Source organism: Arvicola amphibius, chromosome 4, assembly GCF_903992535.2.
Source record: "Arvicola amphibius chromosome 4, mArvAmp1.2, whole genome shotgun sequence".
NCBI lineage: Eukaryota > Metazoa > Chordata > Mammalia > Rodentia > Cricetidae > Arvicola > Arvicola amphibius.
This window is the reverse complement of record NC_052050.1, coordinates 38,008,131-38,029,534: the sequence shown is the minus strand read 5'-3', so window position 1 is coordinate 38,029,534 and position 21,404 is coordinate 38,008,131. Positions and strand designations below refer to the sequence as shown.

Below are 21,404 nucleotides of genomic sequence, written 5' to 3'. Positions count from 1 at the left end.
TTTGTTGCTTTGGAAAAAAGGTTCTGCTTTGGTTTCCACAGAAGATGAGAACCTGTGGATTAATTCCAGACTAATGTGGTTTGATGACTAAGACCCCTAAAAGGTCACTGTAAACACTCCTAGAAATACTTCATCCAACAAAAAAGAGGAAGCAGTTTGAAGAGAACTACACCCAAATTCCCAAATATTGTTTATAAATGTTTGTTTACATTTAAAGATGGATATGATATAGAGATGGATATGATATAGAGATGGATACTTTGCATTGGTATGGATCTTGGTCTATTGATATAAATTTTAGATCAATTTTGTTATTTGTATGTTTTTGCTCTTGACTAAGGTATTGTGCTTGTGCAGCTCATTTAAAAATGTCATTTATAATTAAGAAATACAGGTTAATAGATAGTCATCAATAATAGTCCAGCTTGTAGGCATGGTAGTTAAGTTTTCTATATATACAGAGATGTATTTCAGATGAATAGATAGTCTTCAGATCTTCAAAGACTACAGAATATGACATTTAAAATTTTTTAAAAACTTAGAACTTTTCATGACAATAAGACACATCTGGTCCTGGCAGCACCAATCTACTTTGAGAGGAAGATGGGCATCGAAGAGGCTCCTTATGGAGTTTGCTAGTCATTTGGGCAAGAAACTGCTCTTTCATAAATTGCTTGATGCTATGTTATATGAACTGGCCATGCAGGAACCACAGAAAAATGACTGCCAAAGTTGCTTAAAGACAATCCTTTGGGGTTCCTGCTTCATGAATGAGTCTGCTAGACATTCTATAGGACACAGAAAAATGTGACTGACAAATTGCCAATATAGGCAGAACTGTCTTTGAAATGTCCTGCTTCATGGAAAAGTCTGCTGGATACTATGGGCCTGTAGGCTGAAGATGGATGCCCCAGTGTTACAGAAGAACTGTGGGTGACTGTCCAGACAGAGAGATGTCTCTGTCAATTCTAGAGTTTTGGAAGTTGCTTACAATGTACTTTCTGGTTACTTAGGTAATATTATATCCTTCTTGGGTCTTTGATGTATTTACAGACTAGATAGTTATAGTCATAGTTTCCATAGTTATGATAAAGGATAAAGTAGATATAAATATTGTAACTGTAATTTTTGCTTTATACCTGTTTTGTTATATCTATTTTTACTATGTTAAAGTTAAAACTTTCTTTTTATTTAAACAGAAAAGGGGAGATGATGTGGGAAATCCTTCTGTATATGTGTTGCTTTTATTGGTTAATAAATAATGAAACTGCTTTGAGCCTATAGCAGCACAGATCAAAGCTAGGTGGGGAAAACTAAATTGAATGCTGGGAGAAAGAATGCAGAGTCAATGAGATGCCATGGAGCCAGCAGAGGAGAAAAAAATGCAAGTTGCCATCTGGAACCTTGCTGATAGGCCACAAACCTCATGGTAAAATATAAAATCATAGAAATGGGTTAATTTAAGAGATAAAAGTGAGCTATAAATATGCATAAGCTGATAGGCCAAGCAGTGATTTAAATAGTATTGTTTCTGTGTGGTTATTTTGAGTCTGGGCAGCCAGGAATGAATAAGCAGCCTCTAACTACACTGGTCTACAATGGTGAGTTCCAGGACACTCAGGACTACAGAGGAAAAAAAACTTATCATAGAAAAGAAAAAATAAGGAAAGATAGGATGGAAGAAAGGAAGGAAGAAAGGAACAAAAGAAGGAGGAAGGGACAGAAGAAGGGAAAAAGGGAGACAAGGAAGGAAAGACAACAACAAACCCAACACACAGTAAAGCTAGTTCTTTTAAATGAAATTTTCAATGTTTTATTTATTTGTATTTTACACTCATTGTTGGTTGACTTGCATGTATGTCTCTTGAGGGTGTCAGGTCCCCTGGAAATTGAGTTACAGACAGCTATGTGCTGTGGAAGCTGGGAATTGAACCCAGGTCCTCGGGAAGAGTAGTCAGTCCTTCTGACTGCTGAGCCATCTCTCCAGCCCACAAAACCAGTTTTTAAAGTTTAACCACAGATGTGAAGACCATTGACAAGGCTGTACAGGTATGGAAGATGCAGTCCTGAGAAGACTCAGGAAGTTCTCTTCCAGAATTAGTGAACAAAAGCTGAGATTCTGCACTGCAAGCTGCTTCATGCTTGAATCCCAACACTCAGAAACATGAGGCAGGAGAATTGCTGTGAACTGGAAGCCTGCTAGTGCAGGCTTATATTTCCTTATTTTTTAAACAGAGGAGGTGAAGCGGGGCACAGAAAGACAGAAAGTCTAACAGACAGACAGACCCAGAGAATAAAGACCATTGTCATCAGTTATCAGGATAGTGTGCATATAGAAATCTTCTAATGCAGTGATTCTCAACCTTCCTAACATTATGATGACCCTTTAACACAGTTCCTCATGTTGCGGTAACCCCAACCATAAAATTATATTCCTTGATATTTCATAAGTGTAGTTTTTCTACTGCTATGAATCATAATATAAATATCTGTGTTCTACAATGGTCTTAAGTGAACTCTTTGAAAGGATTGCTCAACCCCCAAAGAGGTCGAGAACCAGAGCTTGACATCTGCTGTTCTAAGGGAATGAAATTCCTCCAAGAGTCACAGACTCACTGGCCTGTGGTTCCTGGGGGAAGAAAACTTCTAAATTGTTTACAGTGTTTATAAAAATATATGTAGTCTTGGGAGAAAAGAGAAAAAGGATAAAGTCCTTAAGAAGAAATAGAGTAGTACAATGCCCTTAATCCCAGCACTTGGGAGGCAGAGGCAGGCCGATCTCTGTGAGTTTGAGGTCAGCCTGGTCTTGAAATAATTGGTCTACAGATTGAGTTCCAGGACAACCAATGAGAAACTCTCTCTCAAAAAAATCAAAAATGAAAAAATAAAAATAAAAGAAAAAGAGTCGAAAAAGAAGCCCTTAATGATGGAAAATACAAAGAGAATCTGGACATTGTATGTTATTTGAATTGTTTGACTGCTGAGGAAGAAGCAACAGCTGCTAAACGACATTTGATTATAAATGCTGCTGAATTAATCCAACCTATATATTTTGAAAATGCCTTGGCTTCGAAATTTAACTCAAAGTTATGTTACTTTGGGAGAAGATGTTTTGTTTTCGTTTCCACAGGAAATGAGAGGCTGTAGATTCATTCTTGGTTAAGAAAAGTAATGTTTGATCAAGGAAGACACCCTTAAAAATCTCCAATGGGAATGGATGACCTACATTTCAGAGGACCTTCGTTGCGGTTTCCTCTGAGTTCTACATTCAGAACAGCCTCAAGACTGCTGGCTAAGTCAAATCCTGGCTCCAGTCAGGATTTGACTATAACCCTAAATTTTCTTTGGGTCCCCATAAGATTATCAGTGCCTCTAATCATCAGGAAGTAACCAAGACAACTATGCCCACATTCCCCAAAAATGGATTATGGATCCTTGTCTTTGTTTAGTGTGTTGGTTACAAGTTGTTATAGATAATGGTCTGAAAAAAAGCTAAACAAAGGAGATTAGACTCAGGGTCTTGTTTCGAAAATGAAGTAAGGGGTAAATGCTTCTGTACACTGTAATGATTTGTCATTCGTTTTGGTATGGGCAGAGACATTGGGTGCTTAAAGGAAATCTCACACTGGCTCAGAACTGATAGATAGCTATTTATTTAAGGAAAAAACTTACAAATCAGGATAATCTGCTTGAAGGGTAGATGGAAATCGATCCAAAACAAGCTGAGGAGCAATGGGGAGCAAGGGGAGGGCAGAGAGAAGAAGAGGAGGCTGGATGCACTTGGGCATCAGGGCAAATAGTCTATGAGGCCATGCCCCAGTAGGCGGGTACACCTTCCTGCAGCATTTTGGTTTAGTGAAACAGTGACTGACCAATAGCCAGGCAGGAAGTATAGGCGGGGCAGCCAGACTAGGAGAATACTGAGAAGAGGAAAGTCAGAGATGCAGTCACCACCCAGACGCAGATGAAGCAAGATGAGAATGCCTCATTGAGAACAGGTACCAAGCCAAGCGGCTAAACATAGATAAGAATTTTGGGTTAATTTAAGTTATAAGAGCTAGTTATTAATAAACCTGAACTAATAAGCCAAACCAGTTATAACTAATGTGTTTAATTGGGACTGAATGGCTGTGGGACTGGGCAGGACGGAAATTTCTGTCTGCAGAAATTGATACAGGAAGTGATAAGGCAGGGTGGAGAGGGGATCTAGGTCTTTTTCGTCGGAGGAATGGAAGAGGTAGGAAGTCACTGCTGGCTGTTCCCCTGCTTCTCTGATCTCTTATGTTTTTACCCCAATATCTGACTCCTGGTTTTTATTGATGAGATTAATTAGATTTATACTTCAGTTTAGAGTTCATCTAAGCCTTTCCCCCCTTTGTTCTGCAAGGGATTTAGTGGTTTTTAATACAGTTTCTTCAGTCTCAAGCCGGAGCTCATGATAGCATACTTACTGAAATGTGATGAATATTGCCCAACAGGAAGAGACTCCTTTGCTTCTTGAGATTAAAAGGGCGGAGGCAGAGAGGGACAGAGAACTGTGCTTTCGTTTTCTAAGAAACTGAACTTTGGAAAGTGGAGCAATTGAAAGGAAGCCAACCTCAGCCTTTTGCCTGGAACTGCATTACCTCACAGAGGCAAAATGGAGCTGTGTCCTTCTCAAGCCTTAGGCCTGCATCCGCCAGTGTCTGACGCTTGCACTAATCAGAGCTTCTGGAATCTTCTTCTCTTTCAACAGCCCAATACTGTGGACTTTTTTTTTTTTTAATTCTCAGACAAGTTGTTTGTTCAAATTCTCTTGGAGATGGGAAACAGATTCAAATATAATTACGAAGAATTTAGCAAGTGAGGAGTTGGTGACTCTTTCCAGCTCTGCCCCAGCAGTGGCCTGGAGCACACTTGCTCAGTTTCTCACACAGGCAGCCCCCACCTGTCCTGACAGTGAGAGTCTAGGCTGCACTTGCACCAGCAGGGAGTCGAGAGAAGAATGGGGCTGGGGTTGAACTCCAGAGACCAAACAATGCACCCCACAGAGTCCCTAGTAATCTGGGCATTTTGTCCCAGTGTATTCAAACCTGAGGTCTTTGGTCACTGGAAGTGATAGAGTTTAAAGGGAATGGGTAATCCCAATCTTTGTTTAATATATACATTTAGTAAAACATACCCCACCCTAAATAAAAAAAAAAAAAACCTTAAATCAAAAAAACCGAAAAGCTTGTGTTTTCCTGAGATTACTCACTGAGGGAAAGAGCTAGAAAAAACAAGAATGGATGTGTTGTCATATAGAGTTTAAAAAGAGCCCCAAAGAAAGCAAAGCAGTAGGAGGCTGTAAACTCCTTAGGGCCACTGGAGTCTTTTCTCGCAGGGCTAAAGGCGGGAGGGGGGGCGGGGGGGGGGGCGAGGGGGGGCGTGCCCTCTGCCTGCACTGGTGCAGCAGCTGAGAGAAAGGTGCCATGTGACAGAGCTCACATGGTTTTTTTTCCCCCCTGGGGGAAAGGTATGGGGAAAGAGTGGAGGGGAGGAGATGGGAGAGTGGATTCTGGAGACAGGAGTGGTGGAAGAGAAGAGAAAGGCAGAGAGAGAGAAAGAGGGAGAGGGAGAGACAGAGGCAAGGAGAGTTAGAGAGCCAGCCAGAAGGGCAAAGGCCTGCCTGCACCTTCAGAGGAGCAGCAGGAAAGAGAGAGAAGGGGAACAGTGGAGCTTGTCTCTTAAAGGGGAGCACATAGCTTGTGCACATAGCTCATGCACACAGACTATGCAGTGACATAGCAACATAGGACCCTCGGCTGGCCAGGGTACTGCCAGAGTGCATCCTGCCAGGTCCTCAGAAGAAGGACAGTGCAGGTGCCTGAATGCTAACATTCCTACCTTTGTGTGTTATAAAAAGTGAGTTAGGGATGGCAAGTGGGGACAGGAAGAGAGGGCACCAAGTCCTCGAAACTGCTTCCTGCTGACTTGTGAGTGTCAAAATCTTGGGGACCTAAGAAAGCTGGGGTGCCGGCCACGGCATCCCGGTGCACATGGCTGTTTCACTTCTGTCCACGCTCTGTGGAAACATCTGGCACTGCTTGGACCGGGAAAGATGTTGGCAGGACAGAAGATAAAAGTTAAGTTTAGAGAAAAAAAATTTCCTTAGGTCCTTGTAATTGAGGGAGGAGACATCACAAGACCAGGGAAAGGGGGGGATCATACTTATCTGGAGTGAATCTGACATCTTTGGGTGGATCCTAGTCGACTCCCTGGAACCTACAAGAATTCTGTGAGTTTGGGAAAAGATAAGTTTTACACGCGTTAGAAACGGCAGCACACTCACACCAGAAATGATTTTCACCGAAAGCATGAACGCCCTTTCTCCTGTCCAGGAAACTGGGACAGATGTTTGTACCGCAATGCAAAGGACCTTTTAAGTCTATAGTTAGAAACCAACTAAGGGAATTTAAGGTCCTGAGCTTGTGGCTATGGTGACATGGTGGTAGTATGGTGTGTAGTTCTTCACTAGTGCTAGGTTACTAGCTTACCAGAATCCCATCGATTACTGTGAAGACTGTCAACTTTTGCAGTCTTAATATCACAGTGGCATAACGAGAGAGAGAAACGTGTTTCATCCTTTTAAACGTCTCAAGTCGCTTTCTCTTCGCTGGCACTTAAGCCTTCCGTCCTCAGACCTTCATAACGTGCATTCACACACCTTAAGTCTCTTTCTGAGACCCTAAAACACTCTGAGATCCGCACATCTTACCCTCACATAAACTTCACACTTTCAATACCCTCTTTCTATCTAATTCACTAGGAGACACAGGGGACTGACCACTGTGGGCATTCAGTGCAAAGTGAGCTCCTTTAAATAAAGGAATGGTAAAGGTTATATTGAAATATGTTTTGAGATTTCTCTTTTCTTGAGTCTCGGAGCACGGGGAACTGTGTCCGGGTTTAGTATTAACTCTAAGAAAGTGAGGCCTGTGACCTGAATTTTACACAGAGACCTGAGGAAGCAGCTGAAGCCTTGATTGCTGCTGTTAAATGGCAACAGTGTTCTGAGAAGTGTAATGTTTACTTGAGTTTAGCGACTGAAAATGAGAGGCGCTTACTTGCTGGCTACCTAGACAGCTACTCCCCAGGGTCCTCCATGCTAGTTGAGGGCAGAGGTCTCAGGGCAACATCAGTCTTCTGCTGCTAGGTCTAGGCCTGCTAGGTCGCGGAAGGTCCAACAGGGACTAGGAATTTGATGGAGGACCAGCCTGCCTTTGTCTAGGCGACAACTCAAGGCAGTCGATTCCCCAGTATCCTGTTGTTCATGGTCTGAAGAGGGTCTTGGCAGTAATTGAGGTAAGGGCAGTTTTTGCTGGGTGACTGGGGTTGCCACTTTTGAAGCAAGTTCCGGGCATGCCTCAGATTGCCAGCAGACAGGAGGAAATGCCAGGGTTGTCTGCCAAGCTTCACACAACACCAATGTTACAATTTAAAAGGTGGCATGAGAAAGAAACACACCATGTAACAGCTCACATAGAGGACTTTTTATTGGGGGAAAGGAAATGAGGAAAGGCAGAAGTAGAGGGGAGAGATCGACCTCTGGGGACAGGTACAAAGGAAGGAAAGAGAGCAGCACTGGGGTTGGGGGACAGAGAGAGAGGCAGAGAGACAGATGAGAGAGAAGTAGAGAGAGAAACAGGCTCAAAGACCTGCCTGCCTCTTCAGAGGAGCAGCAGGAAGGAGGGAGAGGGAACTGTTGTTCTTTTTCTAAATGCTATAAAGTCCCAGGCAGCAGCTGTAATCCCAAGGCAGAGATGGCTGCTGGTCCCAGAGCAGGTCACCCTCTTGGGCAGGTCATGGCGGGTCCAAAGCAAGAGAGCTGGTCCCGCCTTGTGGCGAGCAGGAGAGACAGCTCGCGGCAGGTGTGGACATACCGCGGGTAAAAGGCACATAGACACAGTAGGCAGACATAAAAGTAGACATGTTTTACTTAGAGGAGGGTGGGAAGAAAGGGGAGAGGGGAGAAGCAGAGAAGTGGGGAGAGAGGCAGAAGCAAGGTTGCCTCTCCTAGAGGAAGATGGGAAAGAGAACAAGCTCTGGCTGGAAGCTGAAGATCAGCTAGCCTCAGCAGATGGGGAGGGGTGGGCGTGGCTTGTCTCTTAAAGGGACCAGGGACAAAAACCATAACAGGAACTTCTGGAGCTTGTCTTTTAAATGGGGAAGGGCACATAGGGCATGCAGATAGACTGTGTAGTTACATGGTGGTTATAGGACCCTAGGCTGGCCAGGTTTCTGTCTGAAGGCTCCTGCCAGGTGCCCAAGGGCTAACAGCAGCCCTCTGCAGGCCCCTTCCTTCTCCCCAGGACACTCACTGCTCTCTTCCTCCCAGCCCTCCCGCACCTGCCCTTTGTGGCTCTGGGGCTTAGGCTGCTCTGGGATGGCTGCTAAAGATGGAAGGCTGGCGCTCCTGCTAAGAGACCACAAACAGTTCATTTCTTTTCTAAATTAAATTAGAATTTTTTTCATGCCAGTATTTACTATATAGGAACAAATTCCCCTGAACCTCTACTCTCCCTTTGCCCTTCTCCTTCCATCTGGTCCCTGTGTTCTCTGCACACTTTCACGTTTGTTTGCATTTTGTTTGTTCTTGTTCTTGTTTTCATCCATTTGTATGAGAATTACACAGGGCTTGAAAGTTCCCCATCATACTTCCTGGAGTGACACAATGCTCAAAGTCCCAGAGTACAGCACAGTTTAATACATAAAACAAGTGCACTACAGGGCATCAAGCAATCACACCTTGGCTATATATTAGTCAGTTGCCGTCTAAGAGTTTATCAGAGGAGGTTTTTAGCCACCTGCCTCTCTGGATAAGAGAAACAACTGGAAGCCTGTCACTGCTCTGGCTTCAAGGAACTCAGCTCCCAGGACATTGAGTAAGTGAACCAGGTCCATTGCAGCATCCTTGACCCCACTGTCTTTCTCTTCCTTTTCCCACCCAGTGTCAGGGCCTGTCAACTTACTGACCCATGGGGGATGTGGACTGGGGGAGTCACCAGCACAACCCATCCCTCTCAGGTAAACCCAACCTGGTTTCCTTGTAGGAATCTCGAGTCCTTGGCATCTTCATAGACTCTTCTGTCAAAGCACAGAGTCACCGGAGCTGAGGTAAGAGCAAATGTCTTCCTCTCTTGGGGAGGCGGGGAGGCTTTAAGTTGCTGGGAGCGAACCCATTATGCTCGTTCTGTGACTGACTAGTGAGGCAGGAATAGGGAGGTCATGAGGGCTGTGTGTGGCAGGCTTGTGTGACTCTAGAGTCTCTTGAGGGTTCCCTATTCTCCTGGAGACCTGACCCTGTTGGAAACATGGTTCCAGGAAGGGAAGGAGCAACGCTCTAGAGCCAGAAAGAAATCAGCCCCTATGGAACTTTGTAATTCAGAAGATGGGAACTTTGCTTTTTGAAGGGAAATGCAAGTGCCAACCCAGGAGAGAAAGAGACAGCGTGGTCTAGGCTTGCGTGTTTGCTTCTGTTCCACAGAAAGCAGGTCCTTCCTCTCCTGGCCACCCTTTTTCTGCTTTCCTACCATCCTGCATTTGTGGGAAAGTAAGAACATCTGAATGTCACCCTCTTTACTTCCAAAAAGAGTTGACTAGACACCCTGAACCCCAGTTCCCTCCAGAGTCCCTTATTGATGCTCCATCCTCTTAGAGAACTAACCCTACAACCAGAAACAGAGGAAAGATCTCTACACAGAGAAGAATGAAATTGGAACTCACACTAAAGATACACTTCAGCTAAAAATGGGCTAAAAAGATAAGTTTCAGACCCCACAGCTGGGGTGCTGAAAGAGGAGAAGCCCCAGGACCCCATCCATTCAGGAGTCCACAGCTGGATAGAGGCTAGGGGAAACATTCAACGCAGATTCACGAATGCCAAAGAGACACTTGACAAAAATTTAAAGTCATAATCTTTGAGGAGGTACAAGAAGAAAGTGAAATATGATTTATTCTTGTCACAATACTGGGTAATTTATTTTAATTATTATTATTATATTTATATTATAATTATAATGGTTTTTATTTTATAATTATAATTATCATTTGATACTAATTATTATTATTATTGTCTTCATTATGTATGTACACCATTTGTGTGCCTGTTGCTTTGTAGAGATAAAGAGGGTGACAGATTCCCTGGAACTGGAGTTACAGAAGGCTGTGAGTCACCACGTGGGTGCTAGGAACTGAACCAGAACCTCTGGGGGAGCAGCCAGTGCTTTAACTGCTGAGCTATCCTTCAGCATCCTGACTTTTTGTAAGACTAATTTATTTTATGTGCATGTATGGAACTTGAGTCTTCTGCAAGAGCAGCAGGTGCTCTTACCTATGGAGCCTGTGTCTCCAGCTCCTGATTCTGCAGTGACGGTTACCAGAAAGATGAAAGAGAAATGTTGTCACAGATGTGGAGTAAAGAGATCCCAGCACAGCGTGGGTGAGGGTATGAATTAGAATGGATAACTTGGAGAACACAGTGGCAGGTCAACTAGTGAGAGACACCACTAGGTTTGTCCGGGGAAATGAGATCATTATGGCAGAGAGACAGCTGCAAGTCCCTGGCTGTTGCTGCATGTTTTGAAAAAGTCAAAATATGAAATCATGGATGGATGAGAAGCACAGAATATGTAGTACACGTACAGCGGACTGATATGGAGCCTTAAAAGGAGGGAAATATAGTCACTTGTGAGCACATGGAAGAACCTGAATGACAATAATATATAGTATAATAGTATAATAAGCCAGGCACTGAAGGGGGAATCCTGTATGAATTCACTTACATAAGGAATCTAAAGAAACTGAGATGACAGGAGAAGTTAGGGTGGCAGTGAGCAGGGAATGGGCTCGCACGCTGAAAGGCTAGCAACCGTCTGTTACGTAAGAGGAGCAGTGCAGAACAGGGTGCCTACAGCAAACGGTAGTTTGTTCTACCTGGAAAGCTACCAAAATTAGACGTCGTATTTGTGGTGCAGAGGGTTGAAGGCAGGGCCGAGGACATGCTGGGCTACTGCTCTGCTTTTGAGCCCTATCTCCAGTCCTCTGACCACTTTTCATTTGGAGAGGGAGTTTCGCTAAAGTTACTCAGGCTGACCTTGAACTCGCTCTGCATTCCAAGCTTGACTTTGAAGTTGTGCAGTTTCTGCCTCAGCCTCCTGGGGAGCGGGATTATAGGATGCACCACCAGACCTAACTCTAGAAGTAGGTGCTTAGTGTTCTTCACACAAAACTGACAGTTTTATCATATTTGTATCAAACAATCCACAGGTTAATTAACTTAATTTAACCATCCCATAATATGTACATATCTCATATGGGTATTCTGCACTCCGAATACACGGCATTTATGTTAGTGAAAGAAGAAAGGAAGGATGGAGAAAGACTGACAAGGATAGACGGTTCAGCAATTCAGAGCACTGGCTGCTCTTCGAGAAGACCTGTTCCTAGCACCCAAAGGGCAGCTCACAACCATTTGTAACTCCAAGTCAGATGTCCTAATGTCATCTTCTGACTGCCAAAGATACCAGGGACATTAGTGATTCACAGACAAACACAACGGGAAAAAACATTCAAAAAATTTAAGCTATCATACACACACAAAGCACACTCAAACATGTTCAGAGAGCTAAAAATCTACATGGCATAAAAGAATCCTGAGCATCCACACCGAGCTCCAAGGACAGCACAAGTGACTCAGGCAAACTCGGTTCCCTGAAGTCAGATGAGCTCAGTGGAGGTTAGCCCACAACAGGGACAGGCTTGGAGAGTTGCATTTATTTGCCATGCCAGCACAAGTGACTCAAGCAAACTCGGTTCCCTGAAGTCAGATGAGCTCAGTGGGGGTTAGCCCACAACAGGGACAGGCTTGGAGAGTTGCATTTGTTTGCCATGCCAGCACAAGTGACTCAGGCAAACTCGGTTCCCTGAAGTCAGATGAGCTCAGTGGGGGTTAGCCCACAACAGGGACAGGCTTGGAGAGTTGCATTTATTTGCCATTGGCCAAGACACTGAAATGCCCCACCTTATCCCCCACATCTCTGCAGCTCCCCTTGCCCAAGGCTGCCTTTGCTGTCATTTTGTGTGAGAGTGCCCCCTAGTGTCAGTACAGCAAAGCAGCTGCAGTTCTAAACACCTCAGACTGAAAGTTAGGCTGAGAAAATTGATTTGTTGGTGGTGGTGATGTTTTCCCTTCACAGGAGCATCTCTCTTATTGATTGGTATTCGTTTTACTGAATAAGGGGCTTCAATCTGACAGTGTCACCCACGAGATGTCCTTTGGTCATGGGAACCCCTCTTTACTCTCTCTTCTCCCTCTCCCCTCCTGCTCCTCTTCCCGCCCTTGTACTTTAAAACCTTTTAGAGGCTTTATTCTGCGTGTGAGAGTAAACACGCGATGTCTGTCTTCCTGTATCACTTCACTTATCACACTCCTCAGCTCCATCCGTTTTCCTGCAACGATGCACTTCATTCATCCCTATGGCTGAATAAACCCTCAGTACAGAGTGAGGATGTAGTTGGCTGGGTTGTGCACCGCCGGCCATGTGTTCCTCATGCACTCACCTGCTGACAGGCTCTTTGATTCAGCAGCTCGGCTGCTGTGCAGAGGAAGGTGACACACACACGTGTGTGTGTGTGTGTGTGTGTGTGTGTGTGTGTGTAACTAAATGATGACTTAGAGACTTAGATTCTTTAGGTCATATACCCAGGAGAGTAACTGCTGTGGTTTTTTATTTTATTGTCTTTAATAGAACATCTTTTCTTTATTCTTGGATAATTTCATGTGTGTAACAATGTATCCTGATCATATGCACCTTCCCTCCCTTTCTCCATTGCTAACACTTTCCTGCCTTATCTTCTCTCTCTTATTAATTAATCAGCTGTGACCCCCTGAGTCCAGTGAGTGCTACCTGCTGGACACGGTGTGGCTTTGTTGGCTTGGTCTGGTGCCTGCACTGACAGTATGGGGAGTTCATGAGTACAAAGTCCTCGTCAGGTCCAGAAGACAGCACGTCTCCATATTCCACCCCACCCCCTTGCTTTTACAATATCTTAATGGATTTATTTATCGTTGTGTTTGTGTGTGTGTGTGTGTGTGTGTGCTTGGTGCCCACAGAGGTCAGGAGAGGATCGTTATCCCAGACCCTGGGGCTGCAGATGGTAGGGCACTGCCACTCGGTGCAGTGTGGCAAACCTGAGTCCTCTAGAAGAACAGCAAGTTCTCTACAACACGACCCATTTCTCCAGCCTCCAGCTCTCAGCCCCGACATTCTTCATGTGCTGTTTTCTGCACTGGTCCCCGAGCTTGACAGGGTGGGCCATATTTTTGTTACATTTAAGGAAGGGAACTCAGGAGCCAATTCTTCCCAGCATTTGAACAGCGATGAGTCTCTGTATTAACCACTGACCACTGCAGAGGGAAGCTCTTCAGGCCAAGGTTGAGTGTAGTAGTAATTCAAGTAGATAATCATCAAGGAAAAGTTGTGTTTAAAACAACTCTTAAACTATTTTTTGTATGTATTGGTGTTTTGCCTGCATGCACTTGTTTGCACCACATATATGAGGTACCATGTGTGTAGGCTGAGACTGCTCAGTTCATTTCCCAGCCGCTCTGACCCAAAATAATCACACAGAAACTATATTAATTAAAACACTGCTTGGCCTGTTAGCTTGGGCTTCTTATTAACTAACTCTTACATCTTAAAGCAACCCATTACTATTATTCTGTGTATTGGCACAAGGCTGTGGCTTACCGGATAAAGCTCTGACATCTATCTCCTTTGACAGCTACATGGCATCTCCCTGACTTTCCCTTCTTTTCTCCTCTCTCTCTGCTTGGAATTCCAGCCTTGCTCCCTCCTGCCCTGCCATAGGTCCAAAGCAGTTTTTTTTTTTAAATTAACCAATGGTAATAAAAAAAAAGTCTTCACAACATACAGAGGGGAATCCCACATCATCTGTGCATGGTGGGAATTGAACATGGGTCCTCTGGAAGAGCAGTCAGTGCTCTAAACCACTAAGCCATGTATCCAGCCCTGTTGGATTCTGCTGACATCAGGAATACTGTCCTGGTATGGAAGGACATTGTGTGCTCCTGTCGTCTGTCACGTAGAGCAGGGAAGAGAAGCTCCATTGCTCAGTGGAGTTGCCCTGGCTGGGATTCTGAGAACTACTCCAAGGAAAGACGGAGACCAGGATGGCCACTTTAGAATATAAAGTCACTAATTAAATGAATGATGAAGGAACCAAACAGTTTTCAAGACTACACTAATTGAATTTTTTAAAATATTTGGAAATGCCCAATACCAGACTGAGTAGACAGAAAAACAAACCTGTAAACTGAAGAAAAAAACAATAAAACCACTAAGTCAGGGGACATCAAAAGGAACTGCTGCTTTTAACTAATCATTCAATTTTACTGATACAGACTTGGGAGTCAGATGCTGGGGTGAAAGTCTACTAGCTTAGAGAGGCAGAGGAAGCACCCAACTGCTTCCTCTTCTATCAACATCTCAAAAAAGGAGTTTGCTATACTATCAATTACAACTCCTCCAAATGAATGTCCCTCCCTTCTACTTTCTGTGCATCTCTCTCTCTTCTTTCATCCTCTGGACTCCCTCTTACTATCTATGGATTTTTTCCTTATCAACGGGTTGCTTGCTCCACCTCTTGAACTATGGTTGATTTTATTTATTCCTGTTTACAAGATTCAAGCAGAAAACTCTTGGATTAAAGGTGTGTGCTAGGGTTGTGTCACATCACAATGAGAAACAGGTTTTTCCAGTAAGTAATGCAGTTTTGGGGTTTACAATGTGATCAAATAACCTACATGAGGAACTGGAAACAGACAAATAAACAAACAAAAAACCCAGAGCCCAGTATTATGTGGATTACTATCACAATGCCTGACACAGTTTTTGTCCCCAGAAAGCAGAAAGTGTCAAAAAGCATTTGAGAAGTTATTGAAAGAAACAATGCCTGCAAACAGCCCAATGTCAGTGAAAGGTGTGAATCCACAGACACTCACAGAGGCCTCTGGTCAACTCTCAGGAAATGGTCTCCAGAGAAGACTGCCTGCCAGCTCAGGACATTTGAAAGACTCAAGGTATGTGTACTAACTGATTTGTCATGGTGGGAAGAAACTAGGAAGCAGCCCAGAAGGAAAGTCAGAAGCTCAGAGTCCTAGGACAGAACAGAGCACTCCTAAACAATGGCACAAAGACTTCACAGGATTAGAAACAAAAGTCCCGAGACAATGAAAAGAAAAAATCAAGACCCCAGAGCCTAGAAATCACACCAGGAGGGAGATGGAGAGTGGGGAACGCCTGCATTAAAGGAAGGAAGGGCTGTGGTGTGGCCCATGGAGAATGCTCACCTCACAAATGCAAAGCCCTGAGTGTCATCCCAACCACTGTGGGGAATGGACCATGGGACATGCTCACACTCAGTGAATCAAACCAGTCCTAGAGAGACACATCTCAGACATCTCCTCTCAGTTGTGTTTCCTAGAGATTATAGATTATACATCCATAAAATCATGAGTGTGTATAAGACTTGAAAGAAGATGTGAAATTATTTAAGTGGGCATAGGGGACATCAAAGAAAGGTCAGACAGGAGAATATTCTCAGTGTGCAGCATTCACCTTGGGGCTGGAGAGCTGGCTCAATGCTTAAGAGCACTTGTTCTTACAGAGGACACGGGGCAGATTCCCAGCACTCATATGGGGGCTCACAACCACCAACTTCAATCCTGAGGAATGCAACACACTTTCCTGACCTCCATGGGCACCAGGCACATCTGTGGTACACATACATACATGCAGGCCAATAACACATATGCATAAAGTAGTAAAATAGACTAAAATTTCTAAATGTCCCTTATATAACACGGCCATGAATGATAAATATACACAAAGAAGTTTATTAGTTTAAAACTAGAAGAGAAGTTTGGGGGCTGGAGAGATGGCTCAGCGGTTAAGAGCATTGCCTGCTCTCCCAAAGGTCCTGAGTTCAATTCCCAGCAACCACATGGTGGCTCACAACCATCTGTAATGAGGTGCCCTCTTCTGGCCTTCAGGCATACACACAGACACAATATTGTATACATAATAAATAAATAAATGAATATTTTTTTAAAAAGACAAGAAAATTTACCAAGTTCACAAGTTACTGTAGTCAGTTCAGAATTTGTCAAACAACCCCTAAACAAAACATCAGGTCCGACCTTCACACTGACGCACCCAGAGCAGCTCAGGTGGCTGCGCTGTGCTCTGTAAAGCAGAGCTGGCTCCCACCGGTTGGCTCCTGCTCTAATGGCTGCGTCTGTTTTACAGGAAAGGATTTCCTCTGGAAAAGAGAGCAAACGCTCAGAAAAAGAGAGTCAGTGTTGACCAGGAGACGGACTACGCTGAACTGGTTCTGTCTGTAGGAGTAATCACACTGGGAGAGAAGAATCGGAAGACAATGAATGATCCACAACTGAGAAGGAGAGAGGCCCACAGTACCTCACAGGCTGTGTGCGCTCTGCTGAATTCTGGAGGGGGGGTGGTCAAGGCTCGCATTAAGAATTCAAATTACAGCTTCAACAGAGATGGAATAGGACTGGATTTGGAAAAATGTTTTCATGAAATTCTTCCATTTACTCATAAATACCTATCCTGCATGCAGAACAAAGGGTACTTTTTAATTTTTGTGAAACCATGGATCACGGATGTCTTTGGTCAGTGTGTCCTCACCTTGAAAACCAACTTTTACGTGAGAAACTTCTCAACTTCAGAAGAACTGAAAGGTCCTGTTGCAGTGCAGATCCTCAAAGCCAAGAAAGACTCTGCAGGGAGATCACGTTCAAGACAGAACTTGTCTGGATCATGTGACTCTGATGAGTTACAGCACGGAGGTCTACACACATTTTTTAACAGAGAAAAGTTGACCTACAAGGAGACATTCTCTTTCACTAAATCCAGTAATGCAGAAGTTAAAATGTCCCCTAAAGAAAAGACTGAAGAAATGATTTTAGAGATTCTCCCTAAAACTGTGTCTGCATTCGCAAACACTGATGGGGGATATTTGTTCATTGGTTTAGATGGAGAAAACCAGCAAGTAATTGGTTTTAAAGCAGAGAAGAGTGATCTTCAGAATCTAGAGAGTGCAATAGAGACATGCATCCGAGAGTTGCCTGTCATTCACTTCTGTGAGAAGCAGGAGAAGATAAAGTACACATGCAAATTCATCCCAGTCCTCAGACAGGGAGCTGTGTGCTCATATGTGTGTGCACTCAGAGTGGAGAGATTCTGCTGTGCTGTGTTCACTGAAGCGCCCGAGTCCTGGCACGTGGAAGGCAGCTGTGTGAAGACGTTTACCTCAGAGGAATGGGTCAAGAGCCTGATGGATGGCAGACCAGGTTGGAGAAGGGGGATTAACAATCACTTTCTAATTGGCTCAGGGGGTTGGAAGATTGCTATCTGGGGCCTGGGCAACATCAAACTCCTCATTTACTGTTCTCTACTAGATACTATTCAGAGCTCACAACCTCCTGTTTCCTCTGCCCACTTAGATTCCCTACGGAAAGGATGTTAGCTGCTTTCAGTAAGGCTATGAGCTATTTCCTTCACAATGATCAAGTGTGACACAGCCTGCTTTTCCAGTGGCCAGGATGAATCAGGAAGAGTAAGGGAGCCAGGCCTCATAATTCCCTTCAAGGGTCTTGTCAACTCCCACAGTGGGTTAAGCTGAAATCCCTGCCAAGACTCAGGCCGTGGGCAAAACACAGCTCAACTCTTTGCAACAGAATCCTGAAAGTTTCTCCAGTCCTAGCCTCACTGGAGTGTCCGTTTTCATCAGAAAGTTAATCAGCAGAGCCTCTCATGGACACTATCCTATCTGCTTCCTGAATTTCTGCACACCCACCCAGAGTTGCCTATTGAGTTCTCCTTTCCTCTTTCAGCCTATAACCAGCTTGTCTGTCCAAATCCCTCCTACTGTGAAGGCTCCCGTAGCTCACCCCAGGCTCCCACTGCACTGATCCCATTTCTCAAGGTCAACTTTCTGTGTCCCTCATCCTTCACTAACAGTGACAAATGCATTAGAAAACCAAGTAATGAAAAGGGAATGTCTCTTCGTTTGGGCATTTTGATGTGCTCGCCCACCATGGATCGTCTCCATTACCCCGGGTCCTATGGTAACCCGTGTTCAGTTCACAAACCCCACCATCTAATCTGCTCCTTCGTTTTGTTTTTGTTTGTTTTTGCCTCTTTATTGCCATTTGTGCCTCTGCCTTAAAACTTCCTCCTCTCACATTTGTATACAAAATAGAACCCTGAGTTTTTCTCAGAAGGAAAAAATGCTGGCCTTTTAACTCCCTTAGACTGGGAATGCCCAGCTGACATGAGCACGGGAAACTTCTGCAGTCTCACAGTGTGAGCTTCCCCATCACTGCACAAACCCACTCCTTTCCCAGCTTTAAAAATAAACCAAACCTGGGGACATATCTGAGGTGATAGAGTGGTTGCCTAGCATCCGTGAAGCCCTGGCTTCAATCGCTCTGGTTTGTAAACTCATAAACTGGGCGTGGTGGGGCACTTGCGGCCCAAGGTCCACATTGTGGGTTTGCACCAGCATGGTCTATGGGATATCTGTCTAAATTTCACTTAGTACAAAGTAAAACAGACCCACTTGGTTGTTAACACATACATTCAGGAACTATTAGTGTGCTTTTTGCAGTTATCTTTTCTGTAAGTGTACTGTTGAGAACTTCACTATCATCAAAACTTAATTTTGCAAATTGCATTTGACCTCAAAATCTAACCTCAATATCTAACCCTATTTTCTCTTAGGAAAACACAGTTCAACTTGGACTGTTAAAACACATTGCACTAGTTAGTGAACAGTATGACCTGTGAGAAATTTAAAATTACTTTTTCTGTCTTCTCAGGTTTCTTCAAGCAAAAATATAAGCAGACCCTTCAATCAAGCAGCCCTCCACCGTGTCCCTGTAGCTGCTTTGCTACTGACATTCCAGAAGCCCAGCAACAGAGTGCCCACCTTCCAGGTAGTGTCACTGTGGCTTCCTAGGTTGGTGGCTGTGACTGTGTTCAGGCCTCCTTGCGTCAGCAGGTCTCTGTGCTGAAATCTGTCTCCAGGCTTTCTGCACTGGAATTGATATTTGCTGTCAGGTCCCTTTCAGGTCCCTAGAATAACTTTGTCTCAAACATTAACCACCCCATATCACCCTGCCGGCACCAGAACACACACACACACACCACACACATAGACACACACACACAACTATAGATAGCATCTGGCTACATTTAACATTCTGACATAGGAGGACAGACAAAATGAACTTCCTCTCCCATGTCAACCTGACAGGTAGAAGGTGACAGTGTCCCTTCAAACTCCTGTACTTGAAAACAGGTTTTCAAGAACTATGGATTTACCCTATGGCGGTGATCGCCAGTCTGTGCTCACATGGAAGTCTAGCCTACCTTTTGTTCTCCTCTGAGGCATCCATCCTCTCCCCATCCCTGGAGCTCTGGGAATGTGCCCTGCTCCCTCCTCTGCTCTTTGGAGCCATCCTGTGGCTCCTTGCTCTCCTCCTGTCTCATCTCCTCTTTGGTGCTTCCTGATGCCTGACTTTCCTGCCTTCAGCACTAGGTCTGTCTTTGCTCCCCTGACTCTTCTCATTCACTGAGTACCAGAGCAGGCTCCTGATGCACCATGTTATGGAAAAGGCGGGAATGTGAGTGTTCAGCCGCTTCCAAAGCTCTCTCTTTGCAGAGTCTGAGTGTCTAAGTCCCCCTTGCGCTGCTGCCCCTCTGTTCTTGAATTATTGTTTGGTGTCTTGTGTGTTCACCTTCTGGGTTGTGATGCAAAGTGTGGGACTTACCAGCTGCTTGGTCATAGCTCACATAGGACATTCATGACATTTTTGTTTTATAATTTGGTATGTTTATTTATTTTTCTAGTGCTGTCTAGAAAGGTGACATGCTCTCCAGAAGGCCTCCGCATGGAGCTGTGCTCAGAGCATGAACGATATGAGCAATTACTTCGTACAGAGCTGGGCTCACTTCGTCAAGGAACGCTGATCATCTCTACGAGTTTGGCTTTAAGTCTGGGCTTGCAGAAGAAGCAGGAAGTCATCTTGGATGTGCTTCATATTTCCCAGGACAGTCTCCTGACCCTGCATAGCTTTGTCTGGGGAGAGAGGGAGCTGGAAGGCGACAGCTCTGTTCTGAGGGTTCTGGGTGCTAAGTTAAAGAACGATTGTAAACAAACTGCACTAACTTTAAAGCAGAATCTGGTCAATCTTGGCCGTTTCACTGAGAAAATAGGTATTGCGATAAAGATAACGTACTTGGGCCATAGGGCAGAGTCTCTATATGATTCAAGCTCGGTAATAAGTTACCCCAGAGAGTATTCTTATCTGACAACCAAGACAGTAAGGGACTTAGAGAAAGCTCTTGTTAAAGTCTTAGGACTAGTGTACCAAGGTTAAACTGTAGTGATCAGTTTGCCTATGAAATTGTAAACACATAGATTTACGTACTTTACTTTTCGAGGATTGTCCTAACTCATGTTTGAAACTGCCTGTCATAGAAAATGGACTTTGGTGCCATGATAGTTCACGTTTTGTAGGTGATAATATTCTTTCATTCTGTTAAAAAATGGAAAATATGTTTTTGGATAACTTAACAAAAATAGAAATGAAATTCTGGGAAAGGGATTGGCCCTTGAAGAAGACAATGGTAAAGCAGTGCTTTAAAAATGCATCCCTAAGCCAAGGGATGTGCCTCCTGCTTTTCATTCCAGTTCTTAGAATGAGGCTGGTCATCTTAGTCTACACGGAGTTTTTCAGGACTGCCGTGGGTGTGAACAAAGACCGTGCCTCAAAATAAATACATAAGAAAATAATTAAAAGGCCAGAAATTGTCCCAATCTGCACAGCCATCCTTCTTGCTGAGGAAATGCATGGGGACTCTAATCATGGGAGACACTCTCCCTAGAGAAGCTTGTGAAGACAATGATGAAGAAAGCATTGTAAGGCAACATTTGGTCAGTGCTGCTGCTCAGCTGTGTGTGCTGTTGCTGTTGAATTGGTGATTGTATGTGACAACCCTAGGAAGAACTTTCCACATGTCCCAAATCCCAGAGGCAAGGCGCAGGGTTTGCAGAAAGTAAATGAACACAGCTCACAGCAGCAAATAGTAAATACGGGAGGTTTCCAAAAAGCTCAAAGATGTGTAGAAAAGAAATACAATTGTATATTGCGTCTTAAGAAAACAGTGTATCTGTTGATGTAAGGCTTCAAAAGGCCAACAAGTGTCAGGAATTAGGACATGCTAGTACTCTCTATGGGACTATAGCATGTGCCTCATTTCTCTTTATTTATA

General features: G+C 44.2%; 1 protein-coding gene across 2 annotated transcripts; it reads left to right on the top strand.

Moving 5' to 3' along the window:
- The first annotated feature begins 3,975 nt into the window (after window positions 1-3,975).
- LOC119812346 (schlafen family member 12-like) lies at window positions 3,976-20,737 on the top strand. Of its 2 annotated transcripts, none has more exons than XM_038326944.1 (5): window positions 3,976-3,998; window positions 14,944-15,121; window positions 16,350-17,416; window positions 18,947-19,063; window positions 19,980-20,737. In XM_038326944.1, the coding sequence occupies exons 2-5, from the start codon at window positions 14,991-14,993 to the stop codon at window positions 20,507-20,509; spliced, it is 1,845 nt and encodes a 614-aa protein (XP_038182872.1). In that variant the 5' UTR covers window positions 3,976-3,998; window positions 14,944-14,990; the 3' UTR covers window positions 20,510-20,737. The 2 variants fall into 2 exon arrangements, with proteins under 2 accessions (XP_038182872.1, XP_038182871.1); XM_038326943.1 differs by lacking the exon at window positions 3,976-3,998 and adding an exon at window positions 8,982-9,135.
- The last annotated feature ends 667 nt before the right edge of the window (window positions 20,738-21,404 follow it).